The 16,800-nt window shown below is 50.3% G+C and overlaps 5 protein-coding genes across 6 annotated transcripts; 2 read left to right on the forward strand and 3 right to left on the reverse strand.

The window, feature by feature from the left end:
- Positions 1 to 2,001: 2,001 nt before the first annotated feature.
- Positions 2,002 to 3,048, reverse strand: TrAFT101_008913 (uncharacterized protein). Its single transcript, XM_066128468.1, has 2 exons — positions 2,750 to 3,048; positions 2,002 to 2,665 (listed from the first exon to the last, which is right to left on the reverse strand). Exon 2 carries the CDS (start codon positions 2,643 to 2,645, stop codon positions 2,424 to 2,426), a length of 222 nt encoding a protein of 73 aa, XP_065984587.1. The 5' UTR covers positions 2,646 to 2,665; positions 2,750 to 3,048; the 3' UTR covers positions 2,002 to 2,423.
- A 3,539-nt stretch (positions 3,049 to 6,587) lies between these two features.
- TrAFT101_008914 (uncharacterized protein) lies at positions 6,588 to 7,010 on the forward strand (the record flags this gene model as incomplete). The annotated part of the gene is made up of 1 exon (XM_024905311.2): positions 6,588 to 7,010. The coding sequence occupies one exon, from the start codon at positions 6,588 to 6,590 to the stop codon at positions 7,008 to 7,010; it is 423 nt and encodes a 140-aa protein (XP_024761660.2).
- On the forward strand, positions 6,990 to 10,326 carry TrAFT101_008915 (uncharacterized protein). 2 transcript variants are annotated; one of them, XM_066128469.1, is made up of 4 exons: positions 6,990 to 7,621; positions 7,723 to 7,872; positions 7,945 to 9,308; positions 9,370 to 10,326. In XM_066128469.1, the coding sequence occupies exons 1-4, from the start codon at positions 7,550 to 7,552 to the stop codon at positions 9,446 to 9,448; spliced, it is 1,665 nt and encodes a 554-aa protein (XP_065984588.1). In that variant the 5' UTR covers positions 6,990 to 7,549; the 3' UTR covers positions 9,449 to 10,326. The 2 variants fall into 2 exon arrangements, with proteins under 2 accessions (XP_065984588.1, XP_024761659.1); XM_024903690.2 differs by having other exon boundaries at positions 7,945 to 10,326.
- On the reverse strand, positions 10,252 to 14,210 carry TrAFT101_008916 (uncharacterized protein). Its single transcript, XM_024899895.2, has 7 exons — positions 13,973 to 14,210; positions 13,716 to 13,858; positions 13,449 to 13,616; positions 13,218 to 13,388; positions 11,727 to 13,122; positions 11,358 to 11,661; positions 10,252 to 11,297 (listed from the first exon to the last, which is right to left on the reverse strand). Exons 1-7 carry the CDS (start codon positions 14,040 to 14,042, stop codon positions 10,670 to 10,672), a joined length of 2,880 nt encoding a protein of 959 aa, XP_024761658.2. The 5' UTR covers positions 14,043 to 14,210; the 3' UTR covers positions 10,252 to 10,669.
- A 363-nt stretch (positions 14,211 to 14,573) lies between these two features.
- On the reverse strand, positions 14,574 to 16,722 carry TrAFT101_008917 (uncharacterized protein). Its single transcript, XM_024899892.2, has 4 exons — positions 16,471 to 16,722; positions 16,110 to 16,419; positions 15,026 to 15,971; positions 14,574 to 14,932 (listed from the first exon to the last, which is right to left on the reverse strand). The coding sequence occupies exons 1-4, from the start codon at positions 16,512 to 16,514 to the stop codon at positions 14,712 to 14,714; spliced, it is 1,521 nt and encodes a 506-aa protein (XP_024761657.1). The 5' UTR covers positions 16,515 to 16,722; the 3' UTR covers positions 14,574 to 14,711.
- Positions 16,723 to 16,800: the final 78 nt, after the last annotated feature.

Below are 16,800 nucleotides of genomic sequence, written 5' to 3' on the forward strand. Positions count from 1 at the left end.
GTGACACGCCGTCATAATTCCAATGACATCCAAGTACGTAGTACCTAGTAGTAGTAGTCCATTGGTAAGTAATACGGGGTAGGTAGGAAAGGATCATAGGATTTGTGTGGCTGTCAGGCTAATACGGATTGGACTTTGTAGACTTTCCCCTTACATGCCTCTGCATATGCAGGACTAAGACATGCCGTGCTACCTGTTGGGTGGGATAGTCATCGTCGTATACAGATTTCTTTTTATATCTCTCTTCTTTCCGAATAGAGAAAGGCTCGGTGTAACTCGTCTGCAGCCCCAGGCGAATGCAACCAACAGCAGGCACACCGGAATCTCAAACACAAAGGCAAAAAGAAAAGGCAAAAAGGCTAAACCATGGCCGATTAAAGGGTCAACGAACAGTAACAACTACTGCAGGTTAATCAAACAACTGCATATCAAGGACTGCTGCCGTTACTACTAGTACGTCGTAGTAGGACTGCTGTTGCTAGCAGAGAAACCCCGCAAAGTGGCGCGGTGTCGCGTGAGCACAAGTCGCCAGGACGTACAAACTAGATATCGTGGCCATGGCGAGAGGGACGTTCGGTATTCAGTTGGGATTAGCAGTAGGCTGCGTCCCCTGGACCGGCTACCTTGCACACATATACAAGTACGCACACACATTCACATGCTTGTATAAGGTATGCTGCAGAAGCAGAGGCAGCACAAAGGGTGCGGTATATGCTGGCTGCATCTCTTCATGCTAGCTAGTGCTAGTACCAGCGAGAAACCCATCTTTCAGCTCCAGATCTGGGGATGCGGTGGTGGTGCTGGTGGCAGATGTATGAGAGCGAATGGTGCACTTGTTTGCAGGATGAAGCTGCCTGGTACATACAGATAGCCGCAGCAATTCATACTTGCAAACACTCCATGCTTCATATTACCAGCCGTGGTGGTGCCAAGAGGGCATTGCTTGCGATTTTTTTGCGATTTTGGCACGGCGTAGAACCCTAGCCATCGATTAGGAGAGAGCGGGACATGCAGTGGGAGATTCCTGTCACCCTGCGGCAATGAAATGTCATCGCTCTTCGTATTACCTGGTAGCGATGACTAGAGCCGTCTGACATTACCAGCATGCGCGATCCGATGGTGCCCAGTCCGCCGTCCGTGCTCGATGTCGGTTTTCAGAAAGATTAAGCGATGCCACCCAGCGATTCCCGATGCATCCAGAAAACATACCGTACCATATACAACATGTATAGCCACTCAGTCCTGGACGACGTCGGCTATAAGCAGCTGTTGACGGTGGCGCAAAGCATGTGCAATAATGGTCTCCCGTGTCTCGTCTCCAATTCTCGTCCTGCACTTTAGACACATCTTTGTGTAGGTATTAGAGGCTCAACGGCAGCGGCAGTAGTAATGCTGCTAGTGTTACGGAGCCCTCGATCGCACATCCCGGCATAGAATATGGAGTGCCACTGCACAGTAATACTGCCAGGACCAGCAGTATTCGGTAGGTGCCGGAAAGCTCACGCTATGCATCAAGACCACCTAGTATAAACGCACCAGCAGATGTAATATCCAGGGCCACGTACACTTTGTACGCAGCAGCTTCTGCAAGTTCCCTTTGAGAAGGTTCCTGTACCCTGCCCCGACGTCTTGCTTGCTGTGTGCAAGTAGAAGTAGCAAAGCCTGCTGGGACTTTTGAGGCCTGGGCCCTGACATCCTCCAGCATGTTACCCCTTTCTTTTAAACAGGCCTAGGCATTAGCCTGCTGATGGCTCCAACGCTTGTGGTGCAATCTGCTGAGACGTATACAGAGTTTGTTCCTATGTGCAGGGCGTGAAAAGCCTAAATTGAGCCCATGCACATTTGCGCTTGTTTTGCTTTTTTTCTCGTTCTTTTTTTCTGATGAAGGCTTGGCTAGAGCTTGAGCAACTTGACGAAATTGGACAAGGATTATAGGATGCCCACAGAATAGCGACTACCCCCACAATCCGGGGGGCGAGCGTCGGTGATGCTCACAGCTCTGCGGCGCTAAAATGTTGATGGTACGGACTCTTGGGAACGCAGGTAGGTACTTTAATATATATACCTATTAGTAGGTAGTATATATTCTCCATATAAAGTATACAAAGTATAATCGATATTGTAAGTGGAATACTGAGTACTTAGTATGTTGTCACGATAAAGAGCAAGTTTAGAGGAGGAAAGGGGGGGAGGGGGTTGTTTAGAAGTCGTTGCCATCTGCTTCTCAAGTGCCGATGACCCTACATGCCTGACACGACTGAGAACTAATGGCAAGTTAGCCGTGATAGTAAATAATATACTACCCGCTCCGTAAGAGAATCTCGGCTATATTTCAATTCCCGGGCTCTTACAGGCGAGATCTGCTGGAAGGAAAGGAATGATGGATGATAGACGACTGTGCAGACGAGGCGAATGTCATCCGACTAAGCCGACTTGGCGGCGTATCGTTTCCCCTTTTGTTCCTGCGTAGGTGATCGAACAGCATGCGTCGTGGCCAAGTCCTCTGCCTGGCAGTATGGCACGATCATTTGCGGGAAATGGAACCGGGGCCGTTTAGATCGGTCGCTGCCCTTACGCATCCCTTCAGAAAACATTCTGCTTATCCAGAGCATCGCTTCTATGCATGGTTGGCGCTGCAGATGCATCTCCTCAGAGGCTGATATCCCTGAAAAGTAATTCAGCAAAGCCGCCTTGACCTGTATACCGGTAGGAGTCCGAGTTGCTGACATACACGTGCAGCCAGGCTTACCTTCCACTCAGGAGATACAATCAACAGGCTACCGCCATGGTTGCAAGATTGCGCCGTTTGTGTTGAGGCAACTTCCAAGAGATGATCTCGCGGATCCCTTCCATTTACTTCAAATAGGCCGCAGCGTACTTCAATATATTACCAGTTGTACAGTAGTCTACTTCGTATAGTTCTTAGGACATGAACTGTTTCGGCGAATCCGGATGCAGCAATACCGTGTCGTATACTGACTGCTGAGCTTGCATTGGAAACAGAAGGTGGGCTGAAACAAAGGGATCGAAAGTTTCACCAGGAACTCAATTTCCCAGCAAAGACTGGTTAGACTTACTTGTCACATTATCACATCATCCTGCTCATATAATGTCGACTGTTGCTGCACAACAAGTCCTCATAGGTCGATTGAAGAAAATGCAGTGTTAGTGCGCCAGCCGGAAAGGGACAAGATAATCATATGCGGGATTCAGGGTCACCAAAAAAAAAAAAAGGATCAATGGTACTCGCAATCCTTGATACTAAGACAAATGAGTGATGGGTGCTCTGTGCAACCCCGTCAATCGTCACTCTGTCATCCATGACAGCATATGGTGTAGGCAGTGGATGCAATCGAGTAGACCCAAGGTACCACAGAGCAGAACTTACACCTCTATGTTATGTATGATCGTTGATACGCCGTAACGCCGACTCCCTTTGTTTCATACCATCTACCTAGTTCTGCGCATAGAGACAATGGAACTTACCTCGGTAATGCCATATGATTGGTTTTGCAATGAGTGTTCCCACCTCTTCATTGCATACAAGCGACTTACAGTTTGCGGTGACGCTGGCACATCGCCCCTCCATATTCATGCCTGACTGACGAACAAGCCGCTAATGTTGCTGGCCTTTATGCTAGATGTAGCGTATATGTCAAGGGTGAAAAAAGATATAGCAGCCCTTGTGCAGCTTGAAGCAGCGATGTAACCAGCGCCCGTTTGTTTCTGTTCTTTCTTTTAGTTTTGCGCAACCCCGGGCACCCTAGTACAAACAAGAGGATGGCGTGGCCGTAAGGTCGTATTGGAGCTCCAGCACTGGCCATCTAAGCATGTGCGCCCGGCCAATAGACTAGACATTAAAATTGATCGTAGATCAAGATGGAGGCTAACGATCACTGTTCCTTCCATCGGTGAAGTTCTATTGGCCTGAATCAGCCAAGAACCACGAATCCAATACCACCGTGGAAATGCTGCAGCGAAGATCGGCAACTGGTAGCAATGCAGGGGAACTTTGAACAGACGGCTAAAAGCATGCTAAGCAATGCTAGTATGGCGCTGTGTTTGCAGGTAGCAGTACGTACTACTCTCCGAACCGCTCCGCCGTAGCAGTCTGGGGGCGAATGGCTCGGCCGTCATATCGTCTGATATCTGTCGCCAATTGCGTAGTATTCTGCGCTCCGTACCAGCATTTGAAAAGGATGCAATAAGTCGCCACCGTGAGTATCACCGTCGTGAGATGCAGCCATGCATTAGCCGGACGGCCATTTTTTGGCCAATGAGCAGATCTGTCCCGGGCATGCAGGTACCATAAGAGCACTAGCTGTGCCAAGAATGTAGCACCAACACCCCGGCTTCCCCGAGCTTTTCTTGTTCTTTGATCTTCCTTTTAATTTCTTGTTTTTTTTTTTTTTTTTTTTTTTTTTTGCTTCGTCGGGACAATCTAAAAGTGATGGTATTCGTACATTCGAATGTATCACAAAGATAAAGTCCCCAGAGGAGTGAGAAATAAGCAAGATGTCCTTCCTTTAATCGTAGATATATTCCGTAGGGAGCTTTCGTTTTCGCCCAGCGCTGTCAAGATGAACGATGATCTTCGTAGCAGCAGGCCTTTACAGTACGCACTGTAACTTCCTCGCTCTACCTACATCATTGAGGCCAAGTTGCTTTGCCCAATTCAAGTAGCGGAGTAGAGTCCCATACCAACTTCCTCGTGATAAATGGTAGAGAACAGATAGCATGGAGTATGCCCAGGTGTGCTTCTGAGAGTATACACTACAGGACAGGTGATGCTTGAGGACCTGTAGGTGGAGGCCGGTATCCATAATTGCCATCTTGCAATAGCCGCCCCTGCATGCAGCAAGCAGCAGCTAGCCTCGATTTTTTTTTTTCCTTTGGCAGAGCCCTAGTAACGACACGACTCTTCGAAGAAGTTGTACCTGTATTCGTGCATGGTAGCGTTCCGTGCTAACACGCCATGGCTGCAATTGGAACTGTGCTTTGCCCGCTTGGGCGTATGCCTGGCATTAGCATGCTGCGGAATGCTCGGTATCTTGCTTGTGCTTTCCTATTTTGCTGTCCTTGAGGAAACTAACAAGCCACGGCGAGAGGTGGTCTGCTTTCTTGGTGTACCCGAACGGAGGAATGGTGGCTAACACGGCTAATGGCGGACACAGCCATGGCAATGCCGATCAAGACCCAGATGAATGAACTTGCAAGTGCGTTTCCATTCGGCGCCGGGCGGACAGGAGGGCGAAATTAGTGGTGTCTAGGCGTCTTTGGTGTGTTGCCATGATGATACCATGGTTGGTGGCTTTTCAGAGACTCTGCGCCGTTCCTGGCCCCTGGCCAAGGCTGGCCCATTCTGGCGGCCAAGCGTCGAGACGCTATTCCATAGACTTTGCTAGAACAGAATTAAGGAGCCACTTTGCGCTCCCATGGCCACCCTCTTAGCCCGGCAACCCTGGTCCCTGGGCTGGGCTCTGCTACCTGCTCTCGTACTTGGTGCTTCGGTTGGCAGAAACGACTGCAGCGCAGGTGTCAAGTAGCTAGTCACACACGCGGATGCAGTCCTGCATTGGAGGCGCACGCTGTGCCTCCTTCGTTTGTGCCCGGCTCTCCTAATCCGTAGACACAGTTACTCATACTGACACTCACAGCAGCATAGCAGCATCGGACGACTCACAGGACAGGCAGGGTCTCGTCTCTGGCTTGGGAGGCCAAGAGCAGCTGGGTGGATGTTATTTCGTATGTGCCTGCATCAGGTCCAGCGGAGGTTTATAATATTGACCCCATTCCGGAGAGGACTACTACGATTGAGGACGGTACTCCGCGGTACTCGCAGTATTTGTCAACAGCAGCCAGGCGCGGGGGGAGAGAGATACAGTAGTAGGGAGCTGAAGACGGTTTGCGGGAGAGAAACCATCAAAGTTGATATAAAATATGGAGTAGGTAGTATTACAAGTGTTATTACCGCTGGAGACCCTGGTGGGGACAGGGAGCTGCAGCGCTCCGCTCTCTGACGCAGCTTTGCCAATGACTCGATGGGCTCTTTCCAGCACGGGACGCCAAACGGGCGAGCGAGGGCATCGTCCGTGAAACGAAGCTGCTCGGCCGTAGTATCGTGGAGTACCAGACGCCCGCTGTGATAGGAAGCGGTACCCCGAAGTACTCTGATCGCAACTTCGCCAGCGGGTGGCGAACTATTCCAAGGCACTATTGCTGCACCTGCTCTGCTTTAGTAGGCACATGGAAGGATCTGATTCTTCTGCTGGATTCAACGGTGGCTCTTGCCCGTACCTATACAGTAGCGCTGGATACTACGGTAATTGGCACCTGCTTGACAATATCTTAGGTAATGCGATGGGTTCTTTGCTTCAAAAGCAACATCTTAGTACTAATCTACTACACCCAAACATGTTTGCTATGCAGGCATCTACAAAAAAGTACCTTGCAGTTCCGCTACTGTAATGCTAGCGTTTTGGTGCTTTTACAATTCCATACCAGCGTTTGACTTTTTTTCGTGTCTTCTTTTTCTTTCATTCTCTTCGCGCCTCCAAAGCCTTGCTAATAGATGCTGGGCGGTGGGGATGCAATTTATCAGGAACCCTTGGAATGTCCCAGGGGAGGCGGCGTGGTCCACTGGCTGTTCTTTAGGGGACAGCAAGGGCCTTAGTGCGCCGGCGAGCTCCATGTACTTGGACTCTTCTGCGGCCATGACGAGACATGCTTTGAGGCCGGATTTAGCGCTGATTTCGACGTTGACCCACTCATTCTGGAAGTATCTTGCATCGCAGGCGTCGAGCCAGGTACATGGATACGGTGCCTCGGATTTGACTTCGATTGCGCCTCCCAGCGCTGGGTCCGGTGGCGGCGCTCCGTCACAGCAGCAAAGTACAGCGTTCCGCCAGCGTCCTCTAGCGACGGTGGGCACCTACGAGGGCCGCCCAGGGCCCTGTGCACTGGCACTCGCATGGCTGCACAGCGTCTCTGCTGCCCCCGCCGGCGCCTGAACACCGGATCGTCATCTATAAACTCGGGTTTGGCAGCTAAAACTTCGTCCCCAGCCGCATCCACCATCTCCGGAGAACTAGGCCGGGTCCTCAGTTGCTAAATTACTGCCCGTTGCTAGTATTTCAGCTCGCGCTCCCTCTTCTCCATGGCTCCATCTCGGTGAATCCCTCATTTCGCCGTTTTCTCTTCTTTGTTGCTTGCTGTGATACCCCGTTGCTATCTCTCGACCCACCAAAGGCTCGCTGCTTCTGCCTCGTCCTGTGCGGGCATCCAGACGAGGTTTAAAAAAAAAAGAGGAGACGACAAGATAGGAGGCATTCCCATTGTTGGGTTCCTGCAGCTCTGCTCTTACACCCGAGAAGCGCAAACCTCTCGACCACGCATATGAACTCGGTCAGAAGAGGCGATTTCGTCTTTGCTTTTGCCCTCAGCATGTGCTTTTAACCCGAACGACTGATAATTTTCATTTCGCCTTCTCCCGGCCTGTTTGCGACTGCAGCTGCATCTTTCGGGAGCAGCAGCCTCACAACCGCCCGGCATGGATTACCTTGACGGCTTTCTCCTTGTTCCTCCCGACCGAAACCACATTCTTGCGAAAGCGCAATGGAAGGTATGCTTGCTTGTTGTCTCGTTTGTCTTGTCTCGTACTTTGGTTTTATACCCGTTTTCTTTCTAATTGGATCCCATCTGATTAATTCGCACTCCTTGCAGTCCCGATACGTCTTCGTTGGTAGACGGGCGACGATCAACAAGCAGAAGGACCGACAGAGTGGTAACGGCGTATGGCCTACCAGCTCTGGCCCGAAGCCTCTCGCCAAAGCGTATACCGACGAATACTGCATCTCCGTTTTCAAGTCCAAAGTAAGCGCTGATACGCTGGCTGCTATTCTTGGCAGCCCCCATGGCAATATCTAACACCTTTTGTTTTCTCAGGAAGATGCGGAACCTGCTTACCAGTGGCCTACGAGCTGCGTCCTCGACTGCCAAGTCCAAATGGTAGCCTATCGCAAACAAGGGCCTATCCAACCTACGCTTATTGTCACCATATCCGATAAGGAACGGAAACGCCGCTCTAGTCGATCCGTGGGCTTGATAGCAAGCAAGGAAGCCGGTACTAGTACTCTATGGTTTCGGACGCCGCAAGATGATCATCACAATAGCCTTCATGAGTGGGCTCAGTTTATCCTGGAGAAGAAGAATCCTACAGGATCAGATGGAAGTAGTACGCCGGTGTTTTCAAGCCCCTTCAGCCCCAGAAGTCGTGAGACAGAGTACTTCCCTAGACCTGATAGCGGAAATCAAGCAAACCGCCCAGATCCGAGGCCTCTACAGCACAAGAGCTCCGGCGCTACGTATTCAACGGGACCTCGTGAGCGTCCTGCCACATTTAGCTCTGATTCACCGAGCCTGCGATCCAAACGAAGCGACATTTCCTCGCCCTCTAGCGTCAGTCAGCACCCGATTCAGAAATCGTTTGCGGTTCCAGGCCAAATATACACTGGACCGATGCATAATGATGCGGGGTTGCCTTCGATCAGAGACTCGATTTACCAGGGAGAACTGATCGAGGGGTGGACTGCGGCCCAAGGGCGGTCCTCGACCTTGAGTTCACCCACGCGTGGCCACGAAGCATTGGGGTCACCAATGGAGGCGTCTATGTCGTTTGACGTCAGCGCACCGCCTGCCCCTGGAGAGACGATCCTTGACAGGGCCTTTCAGCTAGGGCACATTCCATGGGCTGAAACAAGCATCCCCGGTCAGGAGAACTTCAATTCCATTGCTCGATTTGATGCTCTCATGCGCGAAGTAGACGACAAGCGGAAACAGAGAGAGGCTGCCCAGCGCCTGGAGCGAGCGGCGGTACGCAACACGTACAATCCTGAAGCAGGAGCACATCTTGACTATAACGAGGAGCTCGACTCCGATGACAACGCGCACTCAGCGGATGAACAAGAGAGCGGCTATGATAGGAGCCCGATTATTTCCCCTTCAGCTCAACGAGCTTTAGCCTTTATCGCAGATCGACACGGCGAATCACCCAGAGAACGCGGATCACGACGTCCCACGATGTCCAGGGCTCACCTGAGTTTCCATGTCGATACGATGGCGTCGGCGTCGGCATCTCAATCCCCGCCTTCAAGGCCTCACACAGCTCATGCCAAAAGTCGCCTCAATCCAACGCAGAGGACCCAGAGCACGCCTCATTTGAATCCGATTTCTGCAGGCATGGCCGCCAACGATAATGCGTCACAGAGCGGAGACTCGGAAAATCGCCGATCTGGCGCGAGCTCCAAAAGGTTGAGTTTCTCTGAATTTACCAGAAGGCTCTCGAGCACCAGCAGCTTACTGGTAGTCCAGACCAACAGCAGCGGAGATAGCCGCCGAGGCAGTGTTGGAGCAGAGCCGCTTCCCTCCAGCGTACGGCGACCCAATATGAGCCATAGGGATACCGTTCCCCCGCCTAGAAGCCAAGAATGGCAGACGCAAGATCGACGCTGCCCTTGGCGCAACAGTGTTGTCGGCGTCGGCCCCGAGGGCGGATTTCTTTAAGCGCGCCTGGTAGATTATTGCCTACCTGTGCAACATATGTTGGCTGTCTCTTTCACTTTACCATTCTCTGCCGACTAATATCTCCAACGACTTTCACTCATCAGCGTTTGTTTTTTCTTGTGAAACTAAGCGGCACATTTCTTAGAGGAGAAAGCCAAACCCAAGGAGCAGATTTCGAAATGCAGGCATACCTGGCTCACTTCGCCTGGGCGAGATTCTCCTGTTTTACCCTACTTTTATTAATATCGCCTCTACATAACGACATACATCATTTTACTATTAGCATCACTACGACGCATTACGACGAGGACTGTTTAGCCTTAGCATGACTCCGGCGCTGGTTTTATCTTGGGAGAGTGTACAAGTTTTTTTATCCACCCCCTTTTTTTTTACTCTTCCCATTTCTTTCTCTCTTTCCCCTCCCTTTTCAATGGGAGAGGCGGTTCTATTTCTTTTTCTTTTTTTTTTTTTTTTTCAAGATAAGATTTTACGGTGTTTATTAGATATTCTCATATTCTTTCTTTCTTTCTTTCTTTCTTTAGTCTTTTAGTCTTTTCTGCGCTCCAGCGCCGGAGAGGGAAAAACGTATTTATGGTGACTACGATGGGCAAGCATACAGTTTTCAAGTACATGGTTTTGAAATCATGAGATGAGACGAAAGAGATGACGTAGTGACTTATTAGTAGTCTCTTGTACGTTACTGAATTCTTTTGATAAATAGCTATCATTAAAAGGAAATACAATCAATACTATGTAACAAACTGCATCTGCGTCCTCTCATTGGCTTTTTCTTCTCCTGACGTGTTCCAATTACTGATGATTCTTTTCTCGCCCCGACATATTTCGGCGCGGATATCAATTACTATCTACTAGACTACATACCTATGTAATTTCAGTGTATCTATCCACTAGCTTTCCTCATTTTGCCTCTTCGTTATTTAATATCGCTTATCACTTTCTCCGTCCCTTGCTAGCCGCTCCATCCCCATGTTCTGGTTCCTGGTGTGGCCTGGTTTTTCTCTCTTTTCTTCATAAATTTCATAATATTTCACCAATTATAGAAAGTACGGCTCTTTCTTTGGTATGCTTGTCTTCTAAATTGTCGATTTTATCGAATGTAATGAGCAATGGCCTCCTGCAGCTCGGGCGTAAGACGCTGCGAGATAAAGCCTTCAATAGCGCCGCCATGTCTCTGGTTAGCCTCAACCATGTACTGCTTGACCCAAGTAGTCACATCTTGCACTTCGGGGAAGTCATCTCGCGCAGCAAGTTTGCACGTATTAAGAGCTGTGAATGTCAATCCAAATCCGATATCATCGGGAGAGTTTTCGTTCACGATTTCGTCTCCGACACCAGCGGCAGCGCTTGGGGGGTTTGCTAGCAGAGTGAGAAGAATCCTGCAAGTATTTCCCCAGCCCTTGGCGAACTTGGTAGCGAACACTTGAGAGTCGCACAGCGTTTTAGTCAGGGAGACCACGGCAGCCTTCCGGTCAACGGGCCTTGCCAATTTGTCTGTTTCTTGCAGGATAAATGGAGGATAAACTTGGGCAAAGACCTTCTCGTCCACCTTATCAGAATACTTGACGAAGTAATCTGTTCCATAGCCAGCTTCCAACTTCGCCGCAACGAGATGGAAAAATCGAACGAAGCGGATCTTGAAAGAATCAGCCGGAGATCCTTGTAGCTTTGTAAAAATCAGCCTGAGAATGGTGTCAAAGTACGGGTCAAGGGCCGATCTTAGGAGAGAAAGAGAAATTAGCATTAGAACACTCAAGATTCATTCATCATCAACTCACGGCTCAAAAGAATTGACAATAGCCTCGAGAATATCAAAAGCATGGAGCTCTGACTTCTTTCCGCTAAGTAATCTTTGGAAAATTCCAAGAACGGCCTCAGTCTGGTTCTCAGTAACAATTGCCTTGGCTACCCTGGGGATAAGGGCGGCCAGTAGTCGTGTGCAGGCAGGGATGTTGCCCCTGGTTTCCCACAAAGGAGGCTGCAGTAGAGGGGCAAGAAGCGCCTTGTAATTGTCAGAGACGGAATCCACTGGGCTTGACTCGAGGAGCTGCGCCAAGATCTGGAAAATGTACGGGATGAACTCTACCGATGGATTGTTAGTTCAAGAAATTTCATCACCAAGGGTATCTAGAAGAGAATAAGCCTACCCGTAACATCTTCCACCAGGATTTGATGTGCTGGTTCCCATAGCTTCTGATTAATTGCAGCGGCATGCGTCGCGGCACAGTATCGTACCAGAGCGCCGAGAGCCTCAAAGTGATAGTAGTAAAAGCGAGGGTTGCTAGGGTTAGACTTCATCACATTTGTGATGAGAATGAGGTGTGTAAGGATGGTATCGAGCCAAGGCCCCGCTCCATCCTTGATGACAATGAGAATTCTCATCACGCATCGCATCAAGAATTCGTTTTCTTGCAGCTTGGGAGCGCTGGTCTCCCTTTCTATCAGCTTGAAAAGATGGTTGAGCAGATCCTTTGCGAATGGCTCAATGTCCGCGCGGGGAAACATCGCATTACCCGCATCGTCTGTCAAAAACAGCACGCGCTCCACGGCAATGGCCGCGTAGGTATATACAACATAGTTGGACGAGTTAAGGTTCTGGATCAATGGGCCAATAGCCACTTTCCACTGCTCCTTGGACAACTGGCTGCGGAAGGTGTAGAGGAATTTGATTGCGTCAACTTTAGAGATTGGCTGAATACCCTCTCCATTCACCAGGTCAGATGCAATGTGCTGCTCAAAGAAGTCGACAACGTTGACAAGGGGGTTGACGGTCTTGACACCTTGAGCCTGTGTGACGGCACCCTTGGCGGCAATTGAGATGAACAAGTAGACCGCGGTGTCTTTGGACTTCCAATCGGATTTTCCTTGGGTGAGATAATGGTTGATGTACCTGGAAACAGAGCTAGTGACGGGGGCCTCGAATTTCTCTTGCAGACTGCGGAGGAAGTCGGTAGCTGATCTGCGTCGAGATCCTGTATCAGAGCCCTCCAAGTCTCGGCGGATATATTCAATCGGCTCATCTTCAAACAGTTCGATATCAGACTCTCGCAAGCTAACGTTGGGTAAAATGACCTTTTCAATAATCTGTGTGAGGACTTCTTCGTTGTTGAAGAGCTCGGAATGCTCCCGAGTTGCCGCGACCGCCGCCAAGAAGTGCAACGACTTGCTAACAAGGGTGTCGTATTTTGTCTCTGATCCAATGGATGACACCAGATTCCAAGTGCTTGTGATGAATGGCTTGCAGTATTGAGAGAAATCTGCGTCATATTTGAAGGTGTAGAGCTCGAGGAAGTCGCAAATGTCGGCCTTGGCAGTATCGACAACGCTGACTTCGTCATCGTCGTCGGTATTCAGGATGGAATTAGAATAATTCAGATACTTGTGAAGCAGCTCGGAGATGCTGGAGAGGTTTTCTTCGAAAACAGGAGGCAGATCGTGGCAGGACATGTCGAACATGATTTTCAGCTGTAAGCTTAGAACCTCGAACCAGCCCTGAAGAGCCGCCTTATCGTGCGCATGCTCGGTGATTTTGCTGTCGGTAGTCTATATTTCATACGAGCTGCCATTAGCGTCGGATCTAACGAGGAGGGATGATTGAATTGTGGAAAGGAAACAAAATCAGCTGGAACTGCTCTTACCGCTAACAACTGGAAGAAAGGACCGCCAAATGTGTTGATCACATGGTTAATTTCTGTATACAGAGCGGTCGTTCTCATGAGTGGCCTCCATCGAACGAAAATGGAATGGGCTACCTCCAGCACACCAATGTTCACCTTGGGATCGGTGGCGGAGAAACGGCTGACAAGGTCCTGTTTACCATACTATCAGTACATAACGGGCTCATCAAGCTCGCATTGGAAGATAGCTACCTGGGTTAGGGTGTCCCATCGCTCCCAGAAGTCCGAATCGGCAATGATACTGACAGCCTCACCCAGCTGGCTCTGGATATTGGCGGGAGAAGCGATCATCAGCCCAATGAGGCGCTCTTTGATTGTCTGGACCTCGTCCTGAGGGATCTTGTAGTTTCCATCCGCGTCCTACACGTACTAGTCTTAGCATCTCGAAGGTCATGTGTCGCAGACGAGTTGGCGAGGATCGCAATCGCGTCGGTGGCATGGTATGGCATCGTGACTTACCACATAGTTGATTCGGATGAAGTTCTTGAAGGCCAAGGCAGCACCCAGGCGAGTGTTGATGGGTAGAGCGTCGTTGCTGACAATGGTGAGCAGCGTCAGTGAGTACTGAGGCTTGGCCGCCTCCTGCTTGAGAGCAGCCTCGGCTAGAGTTGTTCGACGCTCGTTAGTACACGGTGGCCTCTGCAGGCGTGATTTGGGCTCTTCTCGTGCTTCGCGTTTGCACCGAAGGCGGGGCAATGGAGAGAAGCGCAACATACCTGTGCGGTGCTGAGCAGGATCAAGCGTTGCCTGCAGCAGCTGTGCAATGTGGCCAACATCGGCCGCCATCGTGAGTTCTGTTCGCGTCGGATGCGAGGCGTGAATGGGTGCGCTATGGTGACGGGACAGAGAGTGGCGAAGGGCGTCGAGGCGCACGTCCAAGGTGGTGTTTGTATTGGTGGCAGGTATGTTTGGTTCGCGTTGACTTTTTTTGGAGGTTGCCTCGTTCCTGCTGGCAGCAAGGCTCTAGTGGGGTTGGAGCTTTGTCACGGCCCTGCTAGCTCTGAGACGGCGGGGCGGCTGCGGCTGCGGGCGTGGATCAAGCTGCGATGAAGCTCGTTTGACGCTGCAAATGTGGTCTCCAATGCATGCTGGAAAGGACCGTCAGAATTGGCTGTAGATTACTATCCTCTGCCTTCTTCTATCTGAATACGGCAAGGCTCTCCACAACCCTCATGCAGTTGTACGGCGAAGTTGAACAATATAAAGAGAGACTACGTAGTACCTACCTAGGTATAGGAGGTTAGTGGTATTTAGTTGCTGCGCAGTGCATCGTCAGCTCTCGGCGCTAAGCCAACAGCTATTAATGGATAAAATAAGACTACATGTACCTATATACATAGGAAGACTCTTTAAAATGATCTATGCCATATATATTCTCGTTGTAGCTTTATTAATATTTCGTATGTATCGAGATATACAGATACATATCTCGTGATTCTATCTTCATCACACATTTCATCTTGACGCAATCTTTACTCTCGTCACTTCCAAGGTTTCCGTATCCATCAACACAAATTCCTTCGTTTTCGAAAACGACGGCACAGCAATGAGTCGAACACTTTGGCCTTCGGGGCCATGAATGACTTTGGTTGCAAACTCGGGCTGACAGCCGACAAAGTAGACGTGGGGGCAGGTTTTGAGGACAAAAGGGTCGTCTTCTTGGAATGGATAACTCCCTAGTGTGAATTCATTAGTAACAAAGTATTGCTGGAGAAGAAACAGAGACGCATCAAGATAAAGGGGTAGGGGGTAGGGGGAAGGAGACGTACATAGTGTATCGGGCGCAGTGGGAGCACAGCACCTCCACCTGCACATAGCCTCCATCATGCCCAATCGGTCGTCGCTCTCGACATATTTGAACACATCGTCCACGTTTTGGCCACCTGTGCCTAATATCCTCCAGCCTTCGACTTCTGCTTCCCAGGGATTCGTCACAGGATCGAACCACCCAGGTTGTGATGTTGCTTTTACGCCGGGCTCCGATGCATAGGCCCGAGAAAGGGGGAACATGGCGCTATGAACGGGTTGCTGAGGATAGCTTGCGTTGGCGGGGTCCTGGGCACCGGGGAGGAGGGTGACGGGGATGGAAGGCAACAGCTCCGAGACAAATTGGTCAAAGAGCTGGGATGGCACGGGGTTATAAGCGCTGGCATCGTAGCCGTATTTCTTCTGCACTGCCTTCTTGTCGTCTTCCTCTTCGCCGCCTTCATCATCTTCCTTCTCTTTGGTGGTGGAAATAGAATTACCAGCGATGATAAGCCTGCTGATTTGTGAAACATTGGTCTGCTCGTCGGGTCCGAGTGCCTCTCCAAGCAAATATTCCAACAGAAGATCCAGCTCAAGATCATATGAGGCATCGGTGCCGGAGAAGGACAATCCCGATACGATGGCAATCTTCTTGCCGCCGCTCTGAGAAGGACTATCTGTCATTTCTGTATCCTCGCCTTCGGGCTTGCTGCTCGCGGAGGATGGTTTGGAGAGAGTCCAACGCTCTGGCTGAGGGGCCAAATCGGGAACCTTGAGGTCAATGACCTCGAACTCGCCGTTTGTATTCTCGGTGCCCATAACGGCAATGATGCAGCCAGTCACAAGTGGGATATTGTTGAGCAAGTCGCCGACTAAGCGAACACGACCTGAATCGTCTTCCAGCATGATTTGATCGGAGCCGTCGTCGGAGTAGTATTTTTGCGAGGAGATGGGCGCAGATAGCCAACGCTAGCAATTTGACAGATTGATAGTTAGTATCGTATCGTCACCAACATAGCCCGTATACCCGCCCTTTTTTTTTTTTTTTTTTTTTTTTTTAACATGGCGAATATAGGCACATCTTGGCTGAAGAGAGGGAATACTCACATCCTTGGACACATCCTCGAGGATGTTGGGCTTTAGCCGCATGTCCATGTAAACCGTTCCTGCAACCCAGCACAATTCGCCCTGCCGAACATCAAGCACTCTTTCAACCCTCGTAGCTCGCTCGCCACCAATCTCTGTGCCGTCCCATGCCTTTGCAGCCACCTCTTCTACCGCGGGCTTGATCTTGGTGAGTCGCAGGAAGTACATATCGCCAAACTGCTGCTTGTAGGACCGCTGCTTCTCTAGGGCGAAGGAGTGCAGCGGCTTGTAGGCTGACTCTGCTCGGATGGGCGCTTTCTGAGAGAGATCCCTTGTATCAGCGTTAGAATTGAGGTTGGCAGGCTAGAGGGCGAGGACATACGCGGGCGTCTGCAAGAGACTAGAGACATCTTCGAGCTTGACCATGACGGCGGCTGTCAGCAGCTACGGCCGAAGCTTTGGTGGACTGAGATTTTGATTCGAAGGGTATGCTAAGTTAGGCCGCAGTCGTGCTTCTTTGAATACGTGTAATGTGGTTTGGTCGCAGATTGATTGTTCGAACGCTTAACATCTAGTGCCTATCGTGAGCAGGCTTTAGGTAGATCACTTTAGCTCTCGTGGTGGTGGCAGCTCAACGCGCTTTTGCCGGGACTTTTTTTGCGCTGCCCCCGCGTCGGACACGCGAGGTCACACACCAAGTAGCTAGCTTGTG

This window comes from Trichoderma asperellum, chromosome 5, assembly GCF_020647865.1.
Source record: "Trichoderma asperellum chromosome 5, complete sequence".
NCBI classification, from domain to species: domain Eukaryota; kingdom Fungi; phylum Ascomycota; class Sordariomycetes; order Hypocreales; family Hypocreaceae; genus Trichoderma; species Trichoderma asperellum.

Coding starts and splice junctions, on each gene's coding strand:
- TrAFT101_008917 (XM_024899892.2), bottom strand. CDS start 16,514: ATGGTCAAGCTCGAAGATGTCTCTAGTCTCTTGCAGACGCCCGC. Junction 16,420..16,470: donor AGTCTCTTGCAGACGCCCGC/GTATGTCCTCGC, acceptor CGCTGATACAAG/GGATCTCTCTCAGAAAGCGC. Junction 15,972..16,109: donor TCGAGGATGTGTCCAAGGAT/GTGAGTATTCCC, acceptor TCAAATTGCTAG/CGTTGGCTATCTGCGCCCAT.
- TrAFT101_008915 (XM_024903690.2), top strand. CDS start 7,550: ATGGATTACCTTGACGGCTTTCTCCTTGTTCCTCCCGACCGAAACCAC. Junction 7,622..7,722: donor TTGCGAAAGCGCAATGGAAG/GTATGCTTGCTT, acceptor CACTCCTTGCAG/TCCCGATACGTCTTCGTTGG. Junction 7,873..7,944: donor TCTCCGTTTTCAAGTCCAAA/GTAAGCGCTGAT, acceptor TTGTTTTCTCAG/GAAGATGCGGAACCTGCTTA.
- TrAFT101_008913 (XM_066128468.1), bottom strand. CDS start 2,645: ATGCATCTGCAGCGCCAACCATGCATAGAAGCGATGCTCTGGATAAGC.
- TrAFT101_008916 (XM_024899895.2), bottom strand. CDS start 14,042: ATGGCGGCCGATGTTGGCCACATTGCACAGCTGCTGCAGGCAACGCTT. Junction 13,617..13,715: donor TCATCCGAATCAACTATGTG/GTAAGTCACGAT, acceptor TAGTACGTGTAG/GACGCGGATGGAAACTACAA. Junction 13,389..13,448: donor GATGGGACACCCTAACCCAG/GTAGCTATCTTC, acceptor TATGGTAAACAG/GACCTTGTCAGCCGTTTCTC.